Source organism: Hippocampus zosterae, chromosome 2, assembly GCF_025434085.1.
Source record: "Hippocampus zosterae strain Florida chromosome 2, ASM2543408v3, whole genome shotgun sequence".
NCBI lineage: Eukaryota > Metazoa > Chordata > Actinopteri > Syngnathiformes > Syngnathidae > Hippocampus > Hippocampus zosterae.
Genome location: NC_067452.1, coordinates 40,010,822 through 40,035,915, shown reverse-complemented (window position 1 = coordinate 40,035,915; position 25,094 = coordinate 40,010,822). Strand labels below are relative to the sequence as shown.

General features: G+C 51.5%; 3 protein-coding genes across 9 annotated transcripts in view; 1 reads left to right on the top strand and 2 right to left on the bottom strand.

Moving 5' to 3' along the window:
- Positions 1-5,064, bottom strand: part of cacna1fb (calcium channel, voltage-dependent, L type, alpha 1F subunit) — a 30,414-nt gene extending 25,350 nt beyond the window's left edge. For both annotated transcript variants that reach the window (XM_052058326.1, XM_052058327.1), the window contains exon 1: positions 3,205-5,064. In XM_052058326.1, the coding sequence (XP_051914286.1) occupies positions 3,205-3,223 (19 nt within the window). In that variant the 5' untranslated portion in view covers positions 3,224-5,064. The remainder of the gene's footprint in view (positions 1-3,204) is intronic.
- Positions 5,065-5,187: 123 nt separating this feature from the next.
- On the top strand, positions 5,188-21,399 carry LOC127596150 (membrane-associated guanylate kinase, WW and PDZ domain-containing protein 3-like). 5 transcript variants are annotated; one of them, XM_052058333.1, is made up of 22 exons: positions 5,188-5,360; positions 7,280-7,331; positions 7,409-7,646; positions 8,409-8,525; positions 8,599-8,718; positions 9,068-9,238; positions 9,893-10,070; positions 10,146-10,213; positions 10,308-10,475; positions 10,590-10,759; positions 10,958-11,039; positions 11,159-11,318; positions 11,691-12,219; positions 12,305-12,368; positions 12,438-12,641; positions 13,372-13,629; positions 18,089-18,289; positions 18,394-18,458; positions 18,850-18,996; positions 19,104-19,242; positions 19,538-19,625; positions 20,590-20,737. In XM_052058333.1, the coding sequence occupies exons 1-22, from the start codon at positions 5,191-5,193 to the stop codon at positions 20,594-20,596; spliced, it is 3,396 nt and encodes a 1,131-aa protein (XP_051914293.1). In that variant the 5' UTR covers positions 5,188-5,190; the 3' UTR covers positions 20,597-20,737. The 5 variants fall into 5 exon arrangements, with proteins under 5 accessions (XP_051914293.1, XP_051914288.1, XP_051914289.1 ...); XM_052058328.1 differs by lacking the exon at positions 19,538-19,625 and having other exon boundaries at positions 20,590-21,399; XM_052058329.1 differs by lacking the exons at positions 5,188-5,360; positions 19,538-19,625 and adding an exon at positions 5,361-5,389 and having other exon boundaries at positions 20,590-21,399.
- Positions 21,370-23,961, bottom strand: cdk20 (cyclin-dependent kinase 20). Of its 2 annotated transcripts, XM_052058344.1 has the most exons (9): positions 23,822-23,961; positions 23,254-23,362; positions 23,061-23,174; positions 22,797-22,985; positions 22,534-22,655; positions 22,368-22,430; positions 22,162-22,285; positions 21,928-22,083; positions 21,370-21,860 (listed from the first exon to the last, which is right to left on the bottom strand). In XM_052058344.1, the coding sequence occupies exons 2-9, from the start codon at positions 23,326-23,328 to the stop codon at positions 21,651-21,653; spliced, it is 1,053 nt and encodes a 350-aa protein (XP_051914304.1). In that variant the 5' UTR covers positions 23,329-23,362; positions 23,822-23,961; the 3' UTR covers positions 21,370-21,650. The 2 variants fall into 2 exon arrangements, with proteins under 2 accessions (XP_051914304.1, XP_051914305.1); XM_052058345.1 differs by lacking the exons at positions 23,061-23,174; positions 23,254-23,362.
- Positions 23,962-25,094: the final 1,133 nt, after the last annotated feature.

Sequence of the window (25,094 nt, the reverse complement as noted above, 5' to 3'; positions counted from 1 at the left end):
AGGGTGTCTTGAGTTGTAACTGGGGCCTCCTTCCAGTGGGATGTGCCCGGAAGACCAGGAGGCATCCAAACCAAATGTCCAGCCACCTCATCTGGCATCTCAAAATGCAGAACAGTAGAAGGTCTACTCCTAAACCCCTGCCGGATGACAGAGCCTCTCACCAATCTCTGTGGTAAGACCCCCAACAGGATAGAGGTGGAAACTCATTTCACCCACTGGTATCTTGTTCTTTCTCTCACAACGCATAGCACGTGATAATAGGTGAGAGTAAATCCAGAGCCTCACCTTCTGACTCAGCTTGTTTTTCGCAACATTACCGAGCGGGCATCACTGCAGATGCTGCCTCAATCTGCCTGTCGATATTCCACTCCATTCTTTTCTTACTCATAAACAAGACCCCAAGATCAGTCAAGTCCTCCACTTGGGGCGGGACTGTGAAGACCATGGCCTCAGATTTGAAGGTGCTGATTCTCATCCCAACTGCATCACACTTGGCCACCAACTACTGCAGCAAGCGTTGAAGATCACGGACATGATGTAGCGAACGGGACCAAATCATCTGCAAAAATCAGAGATGTAATTCTGAGGCCACCCAACCAGAATCACTCAATGCCACGATTGCACCTTGAATTTCTGTCCTAAAAATTATAAGCAAAATAGGGAGCAAAGGGCAGTCTTGACATTGCCCAAACCTTGACTGGAAACAAACCACCAGCAATCTGACAACAGTTGTACAAGGCCTGAACAGCCCGTATCGCCTTACTCCCAGAGCACCCCCCCACCGACACCTTCTCCAGGATCACAAAATGTAGACTGGTCAGACCTCCCAAGCAACCTCCATGGCCCTGCTGAGGGTGTAGAGCTGTCTCACTGTTCCACAGGTTCCAGGACAAACCCTCCCCACAAAAATAAACAAACAAAAAAAAACTGTTCCTCCCAAATCTGAGAGATTCAACTGACCTTCCTCTCCAGAACTCTTGAATATACCTCGCGAGGAAGATAATCCTTCTCTAGTTGGAGCACACCTTTCGGTCACTCTTTTTGAAAAGGAAGACCGTCACCCCAATCCGCAGATGGCCTGTCCCTGATGTCCCCACAATGTCGCAGTGGTGTGTGATCCAGGACAGCCTCAAAAACATCCAGAGTTTTTAGGAGCTGTGAGTGGATCACATCCACGCCCAAGGCCCCATCCACCAAGGAGCTTTCGAACCACAGTTAAGGAGCGGTTGCCCCGTTCAGCACACAGATAGCTTCAACTGGTGCTGGCGGTGCCAGGAAGCGGAGACTTCTTGAATAAAGGTGAGCTAAGGTAACGGAAATTGATTTACATTCCATGAGTAGCCTGATGAAACTCTGAGACCTGAGAGGCGAAACACGTTGTATGTTTGATAAATGTGCACAGCTTTAGACGGCGTGATTCTTAGTTAAAGAGCTTTCTAACCAACTCGGTGATCTCAACCGCAGACATAGGAGAGCCTACCTCAGAGTCCCCAGACTCTGCTTGCTCAAAGGAAGGCGTTTGGGTAGAATTCAGGAGGTCTTTGACGTATTCTCTCCACTGACTCAGATGGTTTCAGTCAAGGTCAGTGGTGTGGCATTCCCACTAGCCTTGATGATACATCGCTTCCCCTATTGATATGCCGAATGGTCGACCAGCCATTCAGAAGTCATTCTCCATGGCCAGATGGCCACATTTTTACATCAGCATCAGCATCAGCTTTACATCATCCAGAGTCTGACTGCCCAAACAACCCCAATAGGACTCTTTCTTCAGTTTCACATTATTATTCAACGCCGGTGTCCACCAACAGCTTTGGGAGTTGCTGACAAGACAGGCAACACAGCCCCAGTCGACCGTCTCACCGGAAGAACATGGCCCATGGGGAACTTGGTGAAAGTTCTGCCGGAGGTGGGAGTTGAAACTCCTTCCGGTAGCAGACTCTGCCACACGTAACCAGCAGACCTTCGATGTTTATGAGTCTGCCCGGTCAGACCGCCATCTTATCCCATCGGGGCCGACACACCACCGGGTAGTCATTGACATTCATTCATTCATTCATCTTCCGTCTTGATCATCACTAGGGTCGCGGGGGGTGCTGGAGCCCATCCCAGCCGTCTCCGGGCAGTAGGCGGGGGACACCCTGAATCGGTTGCCAGCCAATCGCAGGGCACACATAGACGAACAACCATCCACGCTCACACTCACACCTAGGGACAATTTAGAGTGTTCAATCAGCCTGCCATGCATATTTTTGGAATGTGGGAGGAAACCAGAGCACCCGGAGAAAACCCACGCAGGCCCGGGGAGAACATGTAAACTCCACACAGGGAGGCCGCAGCTGGAATCGAACCCGGTACCTCTGCACTGTGAAGCCGACGTGCTAACCACTGGACTACCGGGCAATTTCTTCGAATCCGCAGGTTAATCAACTCCCTTGTTTTTCCCTTCATGGTCCCAGCAATCAAAGTCCCACCTTTAGGTTTTAGGTTCTGTGCTTTCCTCTTGGCTGTCTGCCTTCTTCTCTTTCTGCCTACGGACATGTTTTCCTCCTAACCTTTGTCTTTGACCCACAAAAATCTGAATTTCCACCGGCATTCCTTGGGTTAACGACACCGGGGGCCGATCCAGTATGAAATTCTAGGGTAGAACTGTTTGGCAAAGTTTCAAGTTGGTTGCAAATCCTGATGCCAACCACTGAATTTGTCCAGGCTTGGGACCGGCCGAGCACTGGCTCGTGCCCCCTTCGGGCTGCATTTATAATGAAGTATTAGTCATCATGCTAATGAGAATATCAGTGAAAACATTAATTGTGATGTTTGTGTGTTCATGCTGTTATTTGGATTTAAATCAATCATACATTAGTGCTAATAATGGCACCATCATACAGATAGATAGATAGATAGATAGATAGATAGATAGATAGATAGATAGATAGATAGATAGATAGATAGATAGATAGATAGATAGATAGATAGATAGATAGATAGATAGATAGATAGATAGATAGATATATAGATAGATAGATAGATAGATAGATAGATAGATAGATAGATAGATACAGTAGATAGATAGATAGATAGATAGATAGATAGATAGATAGATAGATAGATAGATAGATAGATAGATAGATAGATAGATAGATAGATAGATAGATAGATAGATAGATAGATAGATAGATACTGTAGATAGATAGATAGACTTACTTTTGTGGTTGTGCTGCATGTCTTCTGGTGGTCCACGTCAAGCGTTCATATTGGTCCCATCTTCATGGCTCCTCACCAAACAAACAAACAAAACTTTGCATGCTGGCCCGGTTCACTTGATCGAGTTGCCCCAGCTGCCCGTCACTCACAGCAGGTTCATCTGATGATGCGCTCGATTTTTTTTTTTCTTTTCTGTGACGAAGCCGAGGGATGTGAAAAGAGGGCGAGAGGCTGAGAGAAATTCAGCTCGGCTTCACTAATCTGAATCTCTTCATCTCTCCTCCTCTTCCTCTCCTCTGCTCATCTCTCTCAGTCCCTCGATCTCTCTCTTCCTCTGACCTCCTCCTCCCGCCCCAATTGCAGATTAAACAGGAAAGGGGCTCAGTGTGTTAAAGGGAAGGACGGCTGCAAATAAATTAAAGGCACAGAGAGAATAGAAATATATCCCCCCCCAAAAAAAAAAATCTAAGATTATAACTGACATGTAAACACAATCTCATATGATCCATAACACTCACACGTGACATCTAAATACGATTTCCCGCGGCATGAACACAATCACTTGTGAAATGTTACAACATAACACCTGCCGTGTAATTAGCATGACACTTGGACGCAACAACAAGCACACTTGACATGAACACAAGCATACCTGACACATGGAACGTCGCACCTGGCATTTACACAATGGAAACCTGCCATTGGAATACCGCCCACACCTAGCATGAACACAATCAAACTTGACTTGTAAACATAATCCCACTTGACGTGAACACAATCACAATGAATGAATTAGCGAATACGATTGTGTTCACTGACAGGCAGCGATTGCTATTTCGAACGTAGCCCGATGGCGTCGCGCTGGTGCCGACGGGACTTGAACACACTTGAGGTGAAATTGAGGATGAACTCACGTCCGCCTTCACCACCTCCCGCTGTCCTCTCCTCATTAGCTTTGTCCTTCACCACCTCTTCCTTTGTATTGTGCGTTTTGTATGATAAGTCTTTGTGAGGTTCGGGTCACCGGATAATCCCAGATTTACCTCTTCTCCTGTTTGTCAGGCATTTTGTCTTCATCGTTTGTGCTGTCGCTAAACTTTCTTGTGTGCGTGCGTGTCAATGTTTGGGTGATTTATTTCAACAAAACAGATGATTTATAACAAACAATCTCATAACACAGACGACAGCTCTTAAGAGAAGGCCACCAATAGATTAACAATAACAACTCATGTTTGAAATGTGTGAAAAATATAAATTAGATGTAGTTAATGAATAAAGAATGATTAAATAAGAAAAGTAAAACGTTGAGGTGATTAACCAACGACCTTCAAATCGTATTTATAAATGTCGTTTTCTTTCTATTTTCAAGTATGTATTCTTAGAGTACGATTATTCTTAGAGTATGATTAATTCAACCAGGTGGGGGAAAAGATTGGCAATTTTTCTATGTTTTAGAAATGTCAAAAATAAAATGAAGTCATTCACGACAACTCGGGGACATTTGTAAGATTTCTTGTCACCGGAACAACCTGACGCTCGGGCTCGTCGGGTTAAACAGAATCAATGGGGCTCTGCTGCCTCCTGCCGCACAGGAGAGCAACTACACCCTACCTGCTCGTGAACAGATGGCAATTTGCTGACAGAGCAAATGTCAAAGCATTGTCACGGAAATAATACACATACAGTATAACATCCAATAGGAAAATAAATCAAAATTTCGGGGCATGGAGAATATAGACAAACAACGGACTGGGCGCCAGGCCACGTCAAGGAGGACGACAGAGGGATGGCACTCCTCACGCTCTCTGGTAAGGTCAATTCAGGGGTGCTGGAGAGAAGCGTCTGCCGGGAAGTTGAGTCTCGGACTCAGGAGGAGCAGTGTGATTTTTGTTAGCGCTGTGGAACAGTGGACCAGTGGGGGCCAGTGGGGGCTCTCGATTGACCAGTGGATCCACGTTCCTACCCTCACCTCATGAACTGCGGGTCATGAGCGAAAGAATGAAGATCCTGGCTACAATCGGCCAAATGAGTTTTCACCGCAGGGTGTCCTGGGCTCTCCCTTTGAGAAGATCGGCCATCCGGGAGGGGCTCGGAGTCGAGCTGCGGCTCCTTTTGGCAATTGAGAGGAGCCAGATGACGCCTCCTGGATGCGAGATGTGGGAGCATTTCAGATGAGTGTTTTTCGGTATGTGTCAACTGGCTAGTTGAGAGTATGTGACGCTTTCAGTTGGGTGTGTTTTAGTGGTGCGTGTGAGCAAGGGGGGTGGGGTGGGGGCATTTGAATTGTGTGCATGAGTATGTTTTAGTAGGGCGCATATGTGAAAGCAAACAAAACCTCTCGTGTGCGACAGATTAACATTAGCGTGGGAGAGGGGGAAAAAAAACCCCACAACAACAACTGTGCGCGTGCACGTGCAAAGGAGCGTGAGAGAGAGAGCAATGTCACTTGCGCGTACGAGTGTCTTTCACGTCCGACTTTGTTTCCAAGTTTCCTCCTGCCACGGGCAACGCCCCCTCCCGACCCTCCACGCGCTCGTACGCTCGCCACTTTCGCGCACGCGCCTGAGAGCGAGAGTGAGCGTCAGAGCGAGTGCGGGGAGAGAGCGAGAGGGCGAGAGGGAGGACGCCTGAGCCGACACTCACACACTTGGGCGAGAGGAGCGTTTCACCTCACCCCCTCTCCCCGCTTCGCATCCTCACCTGCAGTGACCGTCGGGCGCGCGCCTTCCCGACATCCCGCCGCACGCGCGTATGCACCTCGCAGCAGCCTTCGGCGAGGCGTCGAGCGGCTCCGAGCCGGGATAGCGACACCGCGACGCGGCCACACGAGCATGACGGTAAACGTGCGCCGTTCGTTCTCTGCGTCTGCGTGTGCGGGGTGGGGGGGGACGACGACGATTTGACCCGTGGAAAACGAATCGCTTCGCGTATGGGGTCGTGCACGTGAGTGCGCGCGCGCGCGTTGCGGGTCAAAACGACGCTGTCAGCACATTGTCAGGCAGGCGCGCGCATAGGGGGGGTGGGGGGGGGGGCGAGCTCACTATTGCGGGTTGTGCACGTGCGCGTGCGCGTCACTCCTTGGCAGCCACCACCAATCCCCACACGCGCGCGCGGACGCGCCGCTTTTGTGAGCACTTGATGACTTGCGACGCTTTTACAGTGTCGCTGTTGAATATTACATGCAAAGCTAACAGGCAGACTGGACCCAATCAGCTTTTTCCCCTTTTGGGTTCAGGCGCTGCGGTGACGTCATTGTGGGGGGGAATGACATCATGGAATGAGTAAACCATTAACTCCGAGTGAAAACAGTTTTATGCTAACACCAGCCATGCTAACTAGCCGCTGTGGTTGGTTAGCCCGCTTGTTGACTTGATAGAAAGCAACAATTGCCACGTAGGGGGGGTCACGAGACCCTCCCCGGGCGCGACAGCAATGAGATGGATGGATAGCGCATAGAGCACGTTTGCTTTGTTTAGCGTCCGCGCGCATTCCTTTCCTCACACCTTAAAACACTGAAATGTGACCTTTGACCAGACCTATGAAGGAGGGAGGGCCGAGTGACAACCACAGTTGCGAGGACATATACACACACACAAAACACACACGCAGATACACAACAAGTGACAACCCGAAGAACCGAGCACACCACAACGCTGTACAGGTAACGCACACGGGAAGCGACACTTCTTCTCCTAGGATGCGTTTTTTTAATCTGCTGATGGGTGTTTAGTTAGCATGTTAGCAGGTGTGTCAATAAAAGAGTCCAGTCAAATTGAGTGTGTGTGTGTGTGTGTGTGTGTGTGTGTGTGTGTGTGTTTAAGCATGCATGCAGGCGAGATAAAGAGTGTCCACACCATAGACAAACTAATCTAAACCAATGCAAGTAAATGGCTGAGTGACGACGGAGTGCGTCTCACTAGGATATTTGGAAGGTGGCGATCCCCCTGAGGTTTTAGTCCTCAAAGAAGATTCTTGTCTCGAGAAGCCGAAAAAGAAAAGAAATAGAAGATGCAGATTGAAATTTCACTGGTAAATGATGAGACGCGATTGACCTTGACCGACTTTTTGTTTTCAGCTCGGCCGCCATGTCTAAAAACGCGGTAAAGAAGCTGCACTGGCGCTCCAAGGTAGGCGCCGTAACAAGCTAACGCGCCGACGCTAGCCGTCGTCTTGATGACGCCGCGCGTCCGTCCTCTCCGCGCAGGCGCAGGAGGGCTTCGTGCCGCTGGGCGGAAGCTCCGGCGAGCTGGGGCTGGCCATCGGCGGCGGCGCCGACTATGGCGAGTTTCCTTTTGTGACGGTGGCGCCGGGCGGCGGCGCCAGTGTGGGCGACATCATTTTAGAGATCGGCGGCACGCCCGTGTTGGGCATGACGTTGGGGGACGTCCGGGGCGTCCTCAATTCCTGTCCTCACCCCATCAGGATCAAAACCGTTTCACCAGGTGACCTGCCTGAATCGTGTGTCAAGCTTTTGCCATTCCGGCAGAAAAAAATGAAACAAAATCTTTTGACTCTATGATTTGAGACTGCCGCTAAAGTCAACACTTGACTCGGTAAGATGGATGGATGGACCCATTGACAGACCGCCGCCAAGATCCCACAAGATGGCAGTAAAACTCCACTTGAACAAAAACAAACTAGCTAGCTAGCAAACTTGCTAGCTAGTTTGCTAGCTACCAAGCTAGCGGTCCCCCGACGCCGGCCGCGGCCCGGCCTGGACTATGGGAGCGTAGCAAACTTGCTAGCTAGTTTGCTAGCTACCAAGCTAGCAAACTTGCTAGCTAGTTTGTTTTTGTTCAAGTGGAGTTTTACTGCCATCTTGTGGGATCTTGGCGGCGGTCAAGATGGCAGTAAAACTCCACTTGAACAAAAACAAACTAGCTAGCTAGCAAACTTGCTAGCTAGTTTGCTAGCTACCAAGCTAGCAAACTTGCTAGCTAGTTTGTTTTTGTTCAAGTGGAGTTTTACTGCCATCTTGTGGGATCAAGTTTGCTAGCTAGATAGCTAGCAAACTTGCTAGCTAGCTAGCTAGAGACATCGCTAAAAATAGATGTCTCTAGCTAGCTAGATATATAGAAAATTTCTGAAGAGTCGCTAATGGAAAAATTGGTTAACCGCAATGATTTTGACTGTGACATTGTTGTCGTTGTGTGTGTGTGTGCGTGTGTGTGCGTGCGTGTGTTTTGTGCGTGTCTACTTCACAGGTGCGTCTCTGTGTAAAGACCTACGCCTGTACCTCAGTAAATGTTTCACGCCAACCTCCATGGACAGTCAGTTGCAGCAGCTGATCCGAGAGAACCTTTATCTGCGCGCCGTGCCCTGTACGTGCCCACACGCGCACACACGTCAGATGATGCGTCGCGTGGCGATGACGTCGGCATTTCCGTTCGGCAGGTACCACCCGGCAGCCTCGTGACGGGGAGATCGGCGGCGTGGACTACAACTTTGTGTCCATCGAAGAGTTTTTTTCTTTGGAGGAGTCGGGAGCGCTGCTGGAAAGCGGAAAGTTCAAAGGTAACATTAGCGCGTTTCTTTTGGCTTGTGTGTTAGCATTTAGCTAGAAGATTTCGAGTTAGAGGCTCTCGATAATGGCCACGCTGATTTATTTTTCGAAAACATTCCGAAAGAATGTGAACAAAACACTTTGCTGCAATGTTACCATGGCAACCAAACTCGGCCAAGAATAGCGCTCAACTTCAGTTCATTGACAATAGTTTTTTTTTAATTCACAGCTCGACATCTCCAAAGCATTCTTCAAGTTTCCCCTCACGTAAACGTTAAAGTCACTCCCTAAAAACAGGATCCTTTGCGCTTATTTTGTCACCTGGCCGACATCTGTGATCCTTTTACCGTCCAACCACAGGCAACTATTACGGGACGCCCCGCCCGGTCCATATAAGTCCGGACAGTCCGCCGATTACATACCAGGAACATCGAAACCTGCTGAGAAACTTCCGGACCAGGAGCAAATCTCTCAGCAATCTGGAAAAAACCGTAGAAGAAGACAACAGCGAGGAGGACAGCGGCCTGTCTGGTATGACGAGTCGATTCATACCACAATCGTACCCTCGTGTAAATCCCAAACTATTGAACGACAGTATTTCAATCATTTTTTCCCCTGCGATACCCTGCGGTGTCACAGGATGGCGCCAAATCCTCGTGGGGAAAACTAGTAACTTGTATCAGGAAACTATGGTGGGCAATTATTTTTTACATAGGGCCACATGAGAACCAGAAAATATGATGGAGGGCCGGATCAAAAGGGTGAACTCAATTCCACATCGTATGAATTGGATTTCTTGATTTTAAAAAGCAGTATTTGGCATATTTTGGGCACGTTTTTCAGACTTTAAGTGTATTGAACGGGATTTGCTTGACTTGGCGCTACTGCGGGCTTCCGTATCGTCTCCCGCTTCCTCCCTATGCTCTCCAACTTCAAGTAACTGCGCCACCTGGTGTTGAAATGCCTGTCATTACACGTCCAAACGAAATGAATGCAGTCATTGACATGGAACCATAATTGTGTACCAATCTTCGGCGGGCCGCCTTAAAAAGACCAACGGTCCGGATTTGGCCCGCGGGCCGTAGTTTGTCAACCGCTGAGATAAGCGGTTTCAGATAATGGCAAGGAGGGTTGCAGTTAAGAGACATCAGATCCCCCCCCCCACCCCCCCCTTGTGCGTTCAAGGAGGGTCCGTCGGCGGCGGGCCTCCAGCGCTGCCAGCCAGTCACTCCTGGGGCGAGTCCCTGGCAAGGAGCGGCGAAGGAATGGACAACGGCGGAAGAGGAGCGGCAAGAGGAAGAGCTACCGTGGCCGACGCGTGGGAGGTGACGTTCGGCAACGGCGCCGACGCCTTCTTTGTCGAGTGAGCGACATCAAACATCCCAACACGCGCTGAGAGCATACCGATCAAAATATTCATGACCTGCGTATCTGTCAGTCACGTGTCCAAATCCAGACAGGATCTCCGCGCTCAAAAGAAAGACGCCGCTTCCTGTTCGGCAGAACGTGAGTCTTTGCCGTTTCTTTATTTTATTTTATTTTTTCGTTTTATCGGCGACAGCAGGGGGCGGTACTGATCTGTCATCTGATTCCGCCTCAGTTCCAGAGTTCACCGATCAGCCGAGTCAGCTGCAAGGTTTTTCGGTGCACACGCGTCTCTCCAAAGGCCCGCGAGGCTTCGGCTTCAACATCGTCGGAGGCAGTCGAGCGCGAGAGTTCCTGCAGGTGTACAGCGTCACGCCCGGAGGCCCGCCCACTCTCCATCAAGGTGCTTCCGTCGCCAGACCGAGAGAGCCTTCATTTGTTCTAACGCGAGACAGGGGGGGAGGGGTTATGTTTAATTCTCATGACGTGCGTTCCCATGCGTACGCACGATCCACAGCCGACATCCTGGTGTACATCAACGACGCGTGCGTGCTCGGCCGTTCCCACAAAGAGGTGGTGGAGATGCTGAAATCCGTTCCGATGGGCCAAAGCGTGGACGTGGTCCTGAGGCGAGGCTACCCGATGCTCTACAACCCGGACGGTTGTCCCAAACACACCCTGGACACGGTACGCTCGCCGCTGACCGTCGTTTCCCGGTTGCCACGCTCGTTATCGGCGCACGTTACGTCTTTGTCGCGCTCGTAGCGAGAGGCGGGAGTCCCTCAGAGGCCGGTCTCGGGTCTTAAACGCTTCACGCAAGTCGCCAAGTGATCGTGGCAAAGTTCAAGCCGGTGGAATTCCACCTAACTGTTACTTTCCCATCAGCCGCCGACCCCCCCCGAAAACCACCAGCGCGGACCGCTAACGTACAGCCACGCGCAGGACGCCCCCTCCGGCGGCGGCTCAGGTCAGCAGAGCTCGCAAACATTTCTTCTGGAGTTTGAAGATGGAAGTTGAGTGCTATTGGTTGCTGACTTTGGTCGTCTTGTTCTTCACTTCCTCGTCGACGTCTCGATGTTCTTCCAGGACTTTGCAGAGGCTTGCCCGCCTATTCGGTTGAGCCGCTGACCAATGGGCTGACGTCTCCATCGACCCCCGCTTCCTCCGAACCCCCCGCCGCCCATCCCCCGAGCCCCTGTGAGAGAACGTCAGCCAATCACAGCAACTCCGATGGGGGCGTTCATAGGTGGGCATTCGTGTGTTAGCATCGTTAGCTGTTGAGTTTGTTTCACGGGGTTTTCCCAAACCTCAAGGCCCTTTTCCAGGTTCTGCCCAGGTTAGCACCGGTTCTTTCTTTTTCCCACCACTGAAATTGGCTCCAGCGCTCATGCTTGAAACCGGTGCTTAACTCATTCACTCCCAAAGACGTTTTTAAACGTCTTTTCAGACCCTGGTCCAGGATTGGCTGGTACTGAATGAGTTCAGATGGCCCCGAGTACCAAGACGACTAAGAATAATGGCCAGTGGGCCGCGATGGCCCAGGGGGGGTCATGGTTTGGACACCCCTGATTCAAGTGTGCTCGAAAGCGCCGTAAACCCGCCACTCGCTTCTGCACAGGTCGTCTGCGACCGGCTACAACAGCGACACCCTTGCCACGCGCTCCTCCTCCCCCCCTTCCCTGCTCCGCCATCAGAGCTCCAGGTCATCAGAGAGCGACCTGTCCGCATCCACTTTCCCCATCGCCCCCCCGTCCAAACCACGCGGGTCTTCGCCTCCCGGCAGCGCCGCCCAACGTCCGCCGATGCCGCAGACCCACTTACCTCGCACGCCGCCCCGTGAGATCCCACCCTGCGGCTTCAACGGGTGCCCGGCCAATCACCAAGTGCCCCCTCAGCAGCCCCTCGGAAACGCGGGCCCGGTGCTGCCTCCGGGTACGGGGTTCTTCCCCGCCGGCGAGTTGGTGCCGGTGGCCCTGGAGCGCCGGGAGGGCGGCGGCCTGGGTTTCAGCATCACGGCGGGAGGGCCGGGAGGTCAGCTGGCCGTGGTCAGGAGGGTCTGGGACCGCAGGCACTGCCCCTCCCTGCAGTCGGGGGACGCCGTGGTCAAGATCAACGGTGCCGACGTCCTGAACCTCAACTTCTCTCAGGTCGGAACACTTTCTAAAATGAATCGCCCACGTTGGCCCAAAGAGGGCGGGGTCAGTCACGGCACGTATGTTCCACCCCCCTCAGGTCCAGAAAGTTCTGCAGGATCACTCAAAACAGGGGAAGGTGGTTCTGCTGGTGCGCAGACAAGGTACCCCGCCAATCACAATGACCGATGACCGGCACGCGATTGACCTTTTTTTTCATCTTCCGCCCTCAGCTCCCGTCTCCACGCCTTCGGTCACGCCTAATTTGTACAAGCCCCTCCCCTTCCCGCAGGGTCTCACAAGCCCCCCGTCCCAACCCTCAACTTGCACCGATTTGCCTTCCCCGTCCTCGCGTGCCTTGCTAGGCGGCGTGCCACCGCTCAGCCAGGCGGGCTTGGCGACGGAGGCCCCGCCGGAGGGGCGCTTCTCAGTAGCAGGTAACAGGCTCCGCCTTCAAGACCTTGACTTCTTATTCATTTTAATTCTTCTCTGGTCTCTTAACTCATTCAGTACCAGACAATTTTGACCGAGTCTGAAAAGAAAATGTCTTTGGGAGTGAATGAGTTGAGACCCTATTTCCGTTCCAGGCACAAGTCTAGCGCAAATCGGAGTCTGACTGCGCTCGTGGGCGGAGTTTTCTTTCTCTCGGCCTTTTGCTCGACTTTGCGGCGGTAGTTTCGGGTGTCACGTTTGCGCCTTTGTGTGGCTTTGCAGTATGGAACGGAGCGTCTTTGTGGCCAATCCTCTCGACGTTCCTCATTTGCATCAAAATCAGGGCGAGGGCAGGAAAGTAATCTCATCTGTGCCGTACATCGCACATCGAACGGGTGTAGGGAACTCCGGTTCCTCGAGAGCTGATCATTGAAATCGGGTGTGTCGGAATAGGGAGGGATCTAAAACGGGCAGGATACGGCTCTCGAGGAACCGGAGTTTGATTTGACTGTCGCCGCTGGACAGGGCGCTTGTGTTTCTTGCGCCTGTGACGGGCAGCATTTTTCACAGCCCCGTTTTGTTTAGCGGAGATGTCGGCGCTTTCGGAGAGTCTGCGTTGATTTGGCTGGATGGATGGCTTGCGCGGCCGACCATGAGGAGAGAAGAGCATCGATGCGTATTTGGAACTGAGAGTCGCCGCTTGGAATTGAAGCGTATTTACGTGATGCTTCCCAGGGAGCCCGCCCAGCCAGATGGCCAACGGGCCCCCCACCTCAGGCCTCATCCAGAGCACCAGTTTCCTGGACTCCGTTCCGGTGACCTTGACCTTAGAGCCACGCGACCTACAGGGTGGGGAGGAAAGCTCGGCGGGGCCGATCAGAGGAGCCGTTGCCATGGACACCAGGGAGGGGAAGAACGTGGAGGTGGAGCTGACAAGGCGTCCCGGTGAAGGCTTCGGTTTTGTCATCTCATCACAAGAAGTCGACCGTGGGGGTGAGTCGCCTCTCTTTCCATCCATCCATTTGTGCTCACAGTCACCCCCGCCCCCCAGGGCAGTGGCTCTTAACCTTGTTCGAGGTACCGAACTTAACCGGTTCATAAGCACCTTCACCCAACCCTTCATTGGTGCAAAACAAAAATAGGACTTTTTACAAATTCAAGAAACACAGAAAAAAAGTCATTACAATTTCAAAATAAATTTTTTTTGTTTTTTTTTACGACGTACTACCACAACAGTCCCACGTTGACTACTTATCAAACTAAATTTCCCACAGCGCTGATTGGACAAGCAATGCCATGTGATCATCTGCAGCCAGTAATGGCCAAGGGGGCGTGTCACATCTAATTGACATGTTGAGTCGGGTGTTCCTTAACCGCCGTGCCAGAGGTCCCGTCGAACCCCTGAGCCCGACTCACCGAACCCCTGAGGTTCGATCCAACCTAGGTAAAGAACCACTGCCCTTGGGTCAACCCAGAGTGTTCCGTTAGCCTGCCGTGCATGTTTTTGGAGAATGTGGGAGGAAACCGGAGCACCCGCAGAAAACCCATGCAGGCACGGGGAGAACATGCAGACTCCACGCAGGAAGGCCGGAGGCGGAATCGAACCCTGTGCCTCTGCGCTGCGAGGCCGACGTGCCAACAGGTCCCGCACCGTGCTCTAATGCAATTCGGGGGGGGGGGGGGGGGGGGGGGGGTTGGCTGTGTGATTTTGAAAGTAAACGGCTACTTTTTATTGGAATGGAGGAAGCAACGACAGCGGGATCACAATTCGAGTGCATTTGCATGCGTCTCCGTTTGCGTGCTAGCTGCTACGCTATCGTTGAACCTCAAGTGAGGGTGATTTATCGACGCCGAATAATTGAAGTAGCCAAGACGGTTGTTTGTGTGAGATGATTTCATGTTTGCGTGCAGGCAAGAAGGGCGACGTCGGCGCTACAACGCGATCCTCTCCTTTTTGAAGTGCTTAGCCGCCATCTTGTAACACCCGCACCTAAATGAAAACCCCCCCTTTTTCGCGGGTGAGGTTGATCCATTCTTGGTGGGTTTTCGCTAGTGGGCGGCATTGCTTGGTCTCGATCGCTGATCCGCGACATTAGTTCTAAAAACATGATCGAGCTCGTGAGCCCACGCTTGTGATCTCCTCCTTCGCAAAGTGCTCGTGACCTCGTTAGCACGGCACTTGCGTTGACATCAGACTTGTGCCGTCATTATCGCCCGTTGTTACCTGGTTGTCACGACCGCTTCTCGTCATTTGCCGCTTCATGATCACCACGGCAGCGAGGACTTTTCCTTGACTCAATTCTTTGTTTGGACTCAGATGGTTAATATGTGTGTGTGTGTGTGTGTGTGGGAGAGCCGAGTTTGGTTTCGGGGGGCGTGTCCTCACAGATGATGACGCACACACACACACACACACACACACACACACACACACACAGACGGATGCTCAATCTGTGTGTCGGTCCCTCCCACCGGCACAGACTCGGCCCCCTCGGCGAGCTGCTTCGCCTCAGCTGAAACGCTTGCCTGCTTTCTGAGATTCAACACACACACACACACACACACACACACACATACACACGCACTAGGGCACGTGTGCGCATGAAAAGGTTCTGGTTCATCATGTTGGAGCGACTGCAGGCTGTTCTCAAAAGGGTCAAGGACTCCAAACGTAAGTCTGTGTGTGTGTGTGTGCGTGTGTGTGTGTGTGTGTGCGCGCCGTCCTACACGCTGCTGGTGTTGCAGAGCAGGTTAAGAGAACCCGGTTGGTACTTGAAGCTGATTTCGTTGATCAGCGGAGTGTTGATCACGTGTGGCTCTCAGCGGCGAGGTTTTGGGTTTTCGAATGTGGCGTCTGGCCTTGCTGTGTGCAATTTGCACGTTTTTTTACCTTTGCTTGCTTTGACATGACAACAACATTGGCAGCCCAACAAAGCCGTCCAGAACGCCTCTTGCCCCAAAGTCAGCCTGGGGGCGGGGGGGGCAGATGAGACGGGACGAACTGAACAAAGTTTGCTTTGAGCGGCAAATCCCAGCCCGATGAGGAGCTCTGATCGTGTGACGAAGTGCATTAAAGAGTGACGGGATGATGAAGACGTGTCGCGCTAAAAAGTGTTCGGGGTGGGTGGGTTGGGGGAGGGGGAGGGTCATTAACTTCCTTTCATGAGTGACCTTCATGGGAGGAAGTTTTTAACCACCCAGGGGTGGGCACATACAGCCCACTCTGTTCTTTATTACGGCCCGCTGACTACAACCTTCCGCCATTTTGGCATCTGTAGCAAGATATGAAATATAAGATAAGATAAGATAAGATATCCTTTATTCGTCCCACACTGGGGAAATTTACAGCCTCCAGCAGCAAGAATGTATGTAGAAAGAAGAAAGGAGAAAGAGAAAAAAAAAAACAACAAACATCTTTCAATTAAATACAATATGAACACAAATGGATAAAAATTATTATTATTATTATGATTGTTATTTTTTATTCATCAGCCTGACAGCAGTCGGTAGGAACGAGCGTCGGTATCTCTCCTTCTTGCAGCGCGGGTGTAACAGTCTCTGGCTGAAGGAGCTACCAAGTGCTGTCAGGGCGGGCTGGAGGGGGGTGGGAGGGACTGGCCATCATAGCTTTTAGCTTAGTTAGCATCCTTGAAGACGTTGAAGATATGAAGACGTTGGACGATATCAGTCAAGTGGACTTGACTTGAGGAAAAACAAAACGAAAAATAGCTTCAATAGCTTCTGAATAACACGGTCTGGGTGACTCAGCGCCATCCCTCCCCCCCCCCTTCAATATTTACTTTTTCATGACCTCGCTCGCCGCATTCGGTGACTTTGTTTCAGGTCACGAGCCGGCCTGGAGTGGCGCAACACACCAATGTCCGCGCTTGCTCGCGTTTGTCCGCGCACGCATCATCTGCGTGGCAACGATTCGAGCGGGTTTGAACATTCCAGAATCCTGAGAACCATTGAGGAAGACTCTGATGAAGAGTTCATCTTTTATTGATCAACATTTGACATCTTTGATATGGTCCAAACTGACTGCCGCTAGCTTTAGCGCAATGGTTGATGTAAGCCGCCGGCCTAGCTTAGCGCGACCGCGGGAAGTGAAATCACTTTTGCTGGCTGGGCTTCGGACAATCGGTGCAGAAATGTTTTGGTTGCTTTTTGTCCTATTTTTAGCTTTTGGTGAGTTGTTCTGTGTGGCGTGGTGCTGTCAGTCCGGATCGCGTCAGGTCCTCTCGCTTTTTTATTTTTATTTTATTTTATTTTTTTTGTTTGCCTAATGCTGTGACGTCAAAGAAGACAATTCTGATTGGCTGACGTGCCGTCATGACACATTTGAGGCCGGCGTGAATAATTCAGTGCTGCGATTGGTGCGTCTTCAATTATACATTCAGCCGCTGTGCGCCGGGCACATTTTGTCACAAATGGAGGATATTTGCGCCAAAAAATAAGAACCTTCCGACACAAAATGTAAACACTCTTGAGATTTAGACCCCAAAATGAGGCTGAGATGACAAACTATGAGGACGTGTTCAAACAATTTGGGGACAGCCAAAATGAAATCTTTGGGACGCCGAGCCATGATGACGACATGTGGAAACAACATGGAGGACATTCGGATGCATTTAGGACACAAAAAACAGCACCTTTCGACATGAAATTAGAATATTTAACGATAAATGAGGAGGGACAAAGAAAAGAAAATGTAAACATTGAGACAAAAATTGGGAAATGAAGTCATGAGACATTTGGGACAAAGAAGACGACGAGACTCGAAGTCAAAATGAGGACTTTTGAGCAAAAGGGGAAATCTTAGGACACAAATTGAAGAAATGTCGATCCTAAAGCGGGCCGTTTAGATGATAATTGAGGGCGGGGCATTTGGAAGAACAAAAGAGCGCGGCCACACACGGTGGAAGGACATTTGGAAAAAGTGCAAACGAGCGAGGACGGCCACGGGCAAAATTCGACTGCCGTATGTGAAGCAAAAAGACAAAAAAAAAAAAAAAACAATCAATGAAGAAGAAAAATTGTAGAAAAAAAAACTCAAAACAGTCTCACGTCCAAAGCCAAAAGAACAAAAACGAGTTTTAAGGCCAGTTTGAAAGATGGGCAGCCGGGGGGTGGGCGGGGCTTGCCGAATGTTCATTCCAAAGAGAGGCGGCGGCAACGCAAGAGGCTCCGCCCCCTCTGAGCTGAGTTCTCGATAACTCTGGACGTGTCCGGTCCGCAGACTTGAGCCGCCGCGGTGGCGGGGGCGGAGGAGCTCCGAGAGGTCGGGTGGGGGTGGGTGGATGGTTGGGGGGAGGGGGGGGCAGGCCGTTTTTCAAGATTGGAACTCCAAAAGGGGATGCCAGAGTAGGAGTCGTGTGCTCCTGCTCAAGAGAAAAACAAAAAGTCAAGACAAAAACTCACCATGTCCACCCCCCCACCCCCCCATGCCCAGCCCCGTCCCGATCCCTGATGTCCCATCGCTTCGTGACGGTGCGCCGGGGCAGTCCAGCAGCTCGCAGTGGCCTCATCCAGCCCGGAGACCAGCTGGAGGCCGTGGAGGGACGGCGGGTGGCGTCCCTGCACCACAGAGACCTGGCCCAGATTCTGAGGAGGGCGGGGAACACGCTGAAGCTCAGCGTGACGCCACGAGCGCGTGAGACCTGCGCGCCGAAATGTGCCCAGAGTTGCGATTCCGCGCTCGGTCGCGAAAGGCGAATCCAAACTTGATTTAAAATTTTTTTTTTTTACCTCGTGCAGAGTCAGACGGAGCCGACGTGGAAATCGACAAGCACTTCGCCAAAGGATGCAAAGGAAGGGCGAAGGTAAGCGCGCGAGACGCGTTCAAAGGCCTTTTGTTCACAATAACCCCCCGCGTAGCGGCCGAGACCGAAAACACTCTTTCGACGGTCAACGTCGAGCACGTGACGGCTAGCCGGTGCCGTTAGCTTCCGCGCCAGAAGCTAACGTAGCCGACCACGTAGGATCCAAATTCAAAGTCCAAAAGATGCTCCATCCCAACTCGCATTTGGTGACACTGGCTCCCGAGACAAATGTAGTGGTCCAACTCAGGTCCCCGGGGAGGGGGGGGAGGGCTGCCCTGCATGTTTTCCTGCTCGATAGCCGCTGAGACCGAGAACGCTCCACCTTTGGACTCCGAATGACAAGCGCTAGCTAGCCGCAAGCCGCTCATCTCGTTTTTCGTGTGCGTTTCAGAACGAGTCTCGCTTCTACAGAGTGGATCTGGAACGAGGTCCCACGGGTTTCGGTTTCTCTCTGCGGGGGGGCAGCGAGTACAACATGGGACTCTATGTGCTGGGATTGATGGATGGGGGGCCGGCCCAATGTAGCAACAAGATGCAGGTACACACAAAACACCCGCCCCCCACCCATCCCTGCATTTTGTATGGGCTCCTTGGTCCACGCGGGCGCCACTTTTGCCGCTGAAGCTCCTTGTCGCTCGCCTTCAGGTTTCCGACCAGCTGGTGGAGATCAACGGCGACGGCACGGCGGGAATGACGCACAGTCAGGCCGTGGAGCAGATCCGCAGAGGAGGTCGTCGGATCCACTTAGTCCTGAAGAAAGGAAACGGCTACGTCCCCGATTACGGTGAGGCTGCCGGCGGAAATGTCATCATTTTGGCAGGCCGGCCAGGGAATTTTGGAGAATTGATTTTTCGACGGAAAAGCTGCAAATTTCATGCGCGCCGGCGGCGGCGGCTTCACTGATGCGAATTTGCATCAAAAGGAATTGAGACGCAAAGCCACCAATGGCCCAAAGCACGTCGCTCTCTGCTCGCTGACGCTTTCTTCCTCCTTTCTGTCCCTCCTTCCTTCCCTCCTTCCTTCCTTCCTTCCTTCCTTCCTTCCTTCCCTCCTTCCTTCCTTCCTTCCTCCCTCCTCAGTGGAGCTGTCCAGCCTGTCTCTGTGCATGACCAACTCCAAACAGGGCGAGCCTTGCTTCTACGTCATCGGACGCACGGAAAACTCGCGGTCGGTAACGTTCAGCGTCTTCTTTTTTCCCTCCTTACCAGCGCAGCTTTCATACCTTCATCCTTTAAGCACTTCTGACATCTTCCTGTGTTGTTGAGTCCAAAATGTCGTCGCTCTCAGCTGGGTTGGGCAAGATGGCCCTCAAATGAAAACGTCCCGTTTTTGTCACATCATCGACAAAAAAAAAACAACAAAAAAAACAAAGAGTGACAACAACAACAACAAAAAATCTAGCCAGCCACCTCTACATGCTGATTCATTGACACCCACGTCACTCACCAGGCCTTTCATGAATAGCGCAGTATGGCAACCCCAACCTCGACAAAATTACCCGCACCTCACATTTGTTGATTTATTCATTCATTCATCTTCCGAGCCACTTGATCCTCACCAGGGTCGCGGGGTTGCTGGAGCCTATCCCAGCTGTCTTCGGGCAGTAGGCGGGGGACACCCTGAATCGGTTGCCAGCCAATCGCAGGGCACACAGAAAAGAACAACCACTCGCACTCACGCTCACACCTAGGGACAATTTAGAGTGTTCAATCAGCCTACCATGCATATTTTTGGAATGTGGGAGGAAACCGGAGCACCCGGAGAAAACCCACGCAGGCCCGGGGAGAACATGCAAACTCCACACAGGGAGGCCGCAGCTGGAATCGAACCCAGTACCTCTGCACTGTGAAGCCGACGTGCTAACCACTGGACTACCGGCCCGCCCTTTGTTGATTTATAAATTGTAAAATTCGTTTGCTCGGCCGCCGTCCTCAAATTGACCGCGAGTGATCCAAAGTCAATAGACGCTGAACTCATTCGCTCCCAAAGACGGTTTTAAACGTCTTTTCGGACTTGCTCTCGAATTTTCGAGAAATTTAAAAAAAAAAAAAAAAAGCCTTGAGCATCTCGAGGACTTTTGTGGTGCCTCGGCTGACTTTTTCCTTTTTCTTTTTCCTTTTTTTTTTCCCAGGCCCTGAGGAAGATTCCTCCTCATCCTCCTCGCACACGGAGGAGCAGGAGGCCCGCGCGGTTGCCGTGACGACCGCCTCCCGCGGCCCGCCGAGGAGAAAGCACCCGAGGGGAGCCAAAGCCGGACCGAGACGAGGAGGAAGCGCCGGCGGGGGAGGCCCGCCAGATCTGGACTTGGACCTCGTGGAGGAGGAGGCGAGGAGGAACGAGCGAGAGGAGGAGAGAAAGAGGAGGCGGCAGCAAGTGAGGACGGCGGAGGACGCAAAGCGTTCCGGGAGCGGGCCGGCTTTTCAGCGGGCGCCGTTCTCGTTCCTGATGCCGCGTGACGAGCGATCGCAAGACGGCGAGTCAAGCGCCAGTCCGTCGGAAGACGGCGAGTCGCTCGCCGGTTCGGCTTCCGCTTGGGGAAGAGCCGGGGCGGGGCGCCGGGAGGGGCGGGGCTTACCCTGGCGGGAGCCCGGCCCGGAGCGACTGACGCGGGTTCTGATTGGCAGTCGCCTGGGTGGGCGGGGCCCATTGGCCGGACTCACGCTCTGAATTGACATTTCGCATTGGTGACTTTTTGAAGGGCTTCTTTTTTGTCTTTTCTTTCTTCAAAGCCTTTTCCTCGCATGTGATCGGACAACACGGTTTCTGATTGGGGGGGTGCGCTTCAAAAGAGGCCCGGCCCCCCAAATCGGTATGCAAATGTCACCCTTTCACCCCTGACCTTGAAGCATGTCCATTCGTTTGTATTTTTCTAACCCCGAAGGACCTTCATAGAGTCATAGAGACGCATTGCTTGCTTGTCGTGAAAGAACCTTTAAAACTTCTTCTCAGAAGCCATACACGTAAACACGCGTGTGTGTGTGTGTGTTTTGGTGAAACGCAAACACTCCTCTTCTTGATCACGTGGGGAAAGTTGACAGTGGTGGGCGGAGCCTGTCGTCTCCGGGTTGAAATCACTTTGAAATTTGGAGGTTCGAGTGCTTTGGACCAATCACAGGCAGGAGGCGTAGCCCCGCAGAGTGTTTTGGACCAATCACAGGCAGGAGGCGTGGCCCCACAGTGTTTTTGGACCAATCACAGGCAGGAGGCGTGGCCCCGCAGCTGCGCGGGCCGGACCAAGCTGCTCTTCAGGGGGAGGTCCACGGAGAAGTCGGCGGGCGCCGCCTGCGGCCGCGGGTGGTGCTGGTGCCCGCCGCCGCCGGCGCCGCCCCCCCTCTGGGGGATGGGCAGCTCCGAGTGGTGGGCGGGAAGAGGCGAGTGGAAGAAATACGGATGGAGGAGAGCCTGCCGGGTGAGCCATCGGGGGAGTTCAATTGTCTCGATCGCTCGTCTCGATGGCTCGGTTTCGTACCTGCTGGGCGGGACATCGGCGCTCGGATGGGTAAACCAGGAAGCTGCGCAGCAGGCTGACGGCGTGGGGGGAGGAGTCGGGAACGATCTCTTCCAACGGGACGGCGGGATTCTCCTTGAAGGTGATTTTATTGTAGTCCGGCAACTGGGCCATCTCCTGCGGTTCAACGGAGCAAAGTTGGGACGCTTTGCTTGCCTTTTTTTTTTTTTTTTTGTGCATGCGAGCGCGTCTTACAGGCCAGGTGTCCCGGGTGGGCGTTCCGAGCACCCTCAGGACGCAACACAGCTGCTCGATGTCATTCTCACCGGGAAACAGAGGAGACGAATTCAGCAGCTCTCCGAAAATACAACCCACGGCCCTGCGAGGCACACGCGGCACCGTCGCTGCTCATTTGTGGGCCGTCATTGAAACGAGCCGATCGGCGAAGCGTTGGGACTGACCAAAGGTCGACGCCTTCGTCGTACTTTCTGGCGCCGTACAGCAACTCGGGAGCACGATACCACCTGGACGGACGCACGCGGAAACGGTACGACCGCATTTTAAAAAAAACAACAACAAAGTGCAAAGGAGTGACGGTTGAAGCGGTGGAGTGAGAGAGGGCGCCACCTGGTGGCCACCTGGTGGCTGTAGAGTCGTTCCTCCTGCTGGCTGAGGAGGCGGGCCAGACCAAAATCTGCAATCTTCAGGTGCCCCGACGAGCTGATGAGGAGGTTGGCGGGCTTCAGGTCCTGGCGGCAGACGGGAAGATTTGATCCAGTCATTCGTTGGGCTTTTTTTCAAGCCGATTGGAGTCCGCAATCGGATTTTGGCGAAACAAATTTGGAAAGCCCGCGTCACCCGCGTCCTACTCAACTGCGGACGCTTCTCACCCGGTGCATGATGTTGTTGTTATGCAGGAAGGCCACACCTTTCAGCAGCATCAACATGTAACCTTTGACCTGCGCCGGGGTCAGGGGTCGCCGGGCGTTACGGATGACCTCCGAGAGGTCGGACAACATGAAGTCGAAGACCAGGACGAAACCGGTGCCGTGCGGAAAGACGTCCTTCAGCCTCACCACCTGAGGAGTTGGCAGTTGTGAGCGCAGAAAATTTGAGCCGAGAAAACCTCTGCGTGAGTGAGTCGGAGGACTCACGTGCTGATTGTCCTCAATCTCCTGCAGGGCCTTGATCTCCCTCAGGGCCTGGTTGGGAATGGCGTCCTCCAGACGTCTGAGAGCCACCTTCTTCAGCGCCACCGTCTCTCCGGTCTGCTTCACATCGTTTTGTGACATTGAGCATTCAGCGGAGAGTCTGCAAAGCGAAACTTCAGGCTTTTGATGACTTCACCTCCACGTGTTTGGCCTTGAACACGATGCCATGAGCGCCTTCGCCGATGCGACCCAGAATGCTGTACTGCTCCATTGTGTCACCTGCCGTTTTGTGTGTGTACTGTATACTGTATATATAAAACCCATGACGCGTTACTCCAAAACAAAGAAATAATATGTATTTTTGGAATTCGACTGACTATATTTATTTGTCAATTGACAAATTCATTGTTTGAATGTTGCTTGAAATGAGTACAGCTACACATCACAACAAGGATGATGAATATGAAGTGTTATTTTGTTCCAACGCTATGTTGTGCCATCACGAACGACACCCATGACGTGCTTGAAAACTATTTTTCATTTCATTAATGACTGCGTTTTATAGTACACGACATAAAAATCACTACATCGTGAATTTGGGACGGTGTGAACGGTTCCGACCACAGGCAATAATATCTTAAGAGGGCAGAAGATGTCCAGACGTCGCGTCCGGACGGGCTCTCGTTGCCTCGGTAACCCGTTAGCTCGCTAAAATGCTTAGCTCAACATGATCACTTTTTATGTAACATGAGAGGTTTACTCACCGTCATCTTTTAAACTCGCGTTGGTGTGTAGTTACATATCTTAACCAGGTGGTCTGGTTGAAGATCGACTGAATTATTAGGTCGGAGCGACTTGTTTATCGAGGGGTTCGCAGTCAACACGCGTTCTTCTTCGTTCTGTTATGGACATGCGAAACGAGACTGTGTTATGTCGCCACCTGGTGGAGATAATCGTGTCACAATACATTATAAGGGCGGGAAAAGATACATTCGTATTACCAGATTTTGTTTTTTAATCGAGCCAACCAATATATTAAATTCTTCATCCATTCATCCTCTGACAAGAATATTACATTATGAGACACCACCTGGGGAACATGATCCAAATTTGTATGATAAATTGTACATTATTACAAAACAAAATCATGTTTGGTTGAATTTCAATTATGTTTGTGTGAGATGAACATTTCTGCTTTTGTGTACCAATTACTGACAACATAACTTCTAAATTCCAAATACAAATATTGCCAACGAAGACATTTATTTTGACACCGCATGCCGTTGACCAGAGAATCTCATGGCTACGTTCATCAATTCAAAACCTCTTCGTCGAAAAACGCCTCACTATCCATGGTCGTTTTTCTCCAGCTAAAAACGCCTTACTATTCATGGTCGTTTTTTTCGGCTGAAAACGCCTTATTATACATGGTCGTTTTTTTGGGGGGGCTAAAAACGCTTACTAAACATGGTCGTTTTTTTGGGTACTAAAAACACCTTACTATTCATGGTCGTTTTTTTCGGGTTAAAAGGCCTTAATATACATGGTCGGGGTTTTTTTTCATCGAAAAACGCCTTACTATACATGGTCGTTTTTTTCGGCTAAAAACGCCTTACTAAACATGGTCGTTTTTTGGGGTACTAAAAACACCTTACTATACATGGTCGTTTTTTTCGGCTAAAAACGCCTTACTATACATGGTCGGTTTTTTTCGGCTAAAAACGCCTTACTATACATGGTCGTTTTTCGGCTGAAAAACGCCTTACTATACATGGTCGTTTTTTTAATCAAAAACGCTTTACTATACATGGTCGTTTTTTTCGGCTAAAAACGCCTTACTATACATGGTTGGTTTTTTTTCGGCTAAAAATGCCTTACTATACATGGCCGTTTTTTTTCGGCTAAAAACACCTTACTATACATGGTCATTTTTTTCGGCTAAAAACGCCTTACTATACATGGTCTTTCCCAACGGCCAAACCCGGAAGTGAACTGTCGACATTATTGACTACAGCTGTAACGCAAATGACTTGGGTC

Excerpts from the sequence above, each read along its gene's own strand:
- cdk20 (XM_052058344.1), bottom strand. The coding sequence starts at position 23,328 with ATGGAGCAGTACAGCATTCTGGGTCGCATCGGCGAAGGCGCTCATGGC. Across the intron at positions 22,431-22,533 it reads AGCCACCAGGTGGCCACCAG|GTGGTATCGTGCTCCCGAGT; the intron begins GTGGCGCCCTCT and ends GCGTCCGTCCAG. Across the intron at positions 22,084-22,161 it reads CCACCCGGGACACCTGGCCT|GAGATGGCCCAGTTGCCGGA; the intron begins GTAAGACGCGCT and ends GTTGAACCGCAG.
- LOC127596150 (XM_052058328.1), top strand. The coding sequence starts at position 5,191 with ATGAGCGAAAGAATGAAGATCCTGGCTACAATCGGCCAAATGAGTTTT. Across the intron at positions 10,071-10,145 it reads GCCGACGCCTTCTTTGTCGA|TCACGTGTCCAAATCCAGAC; the intron begins GTGAGCGACATC and ends CGTATCTGTCAG. Across the intron at positions 12,369-12,437 it reads TCTGCTGGTGCGCAGACAAG|CTCCCGTCTCCACGCCTTCG; the intron begins GTACCCCGCCAA and ends TTCCGCCCTCAG.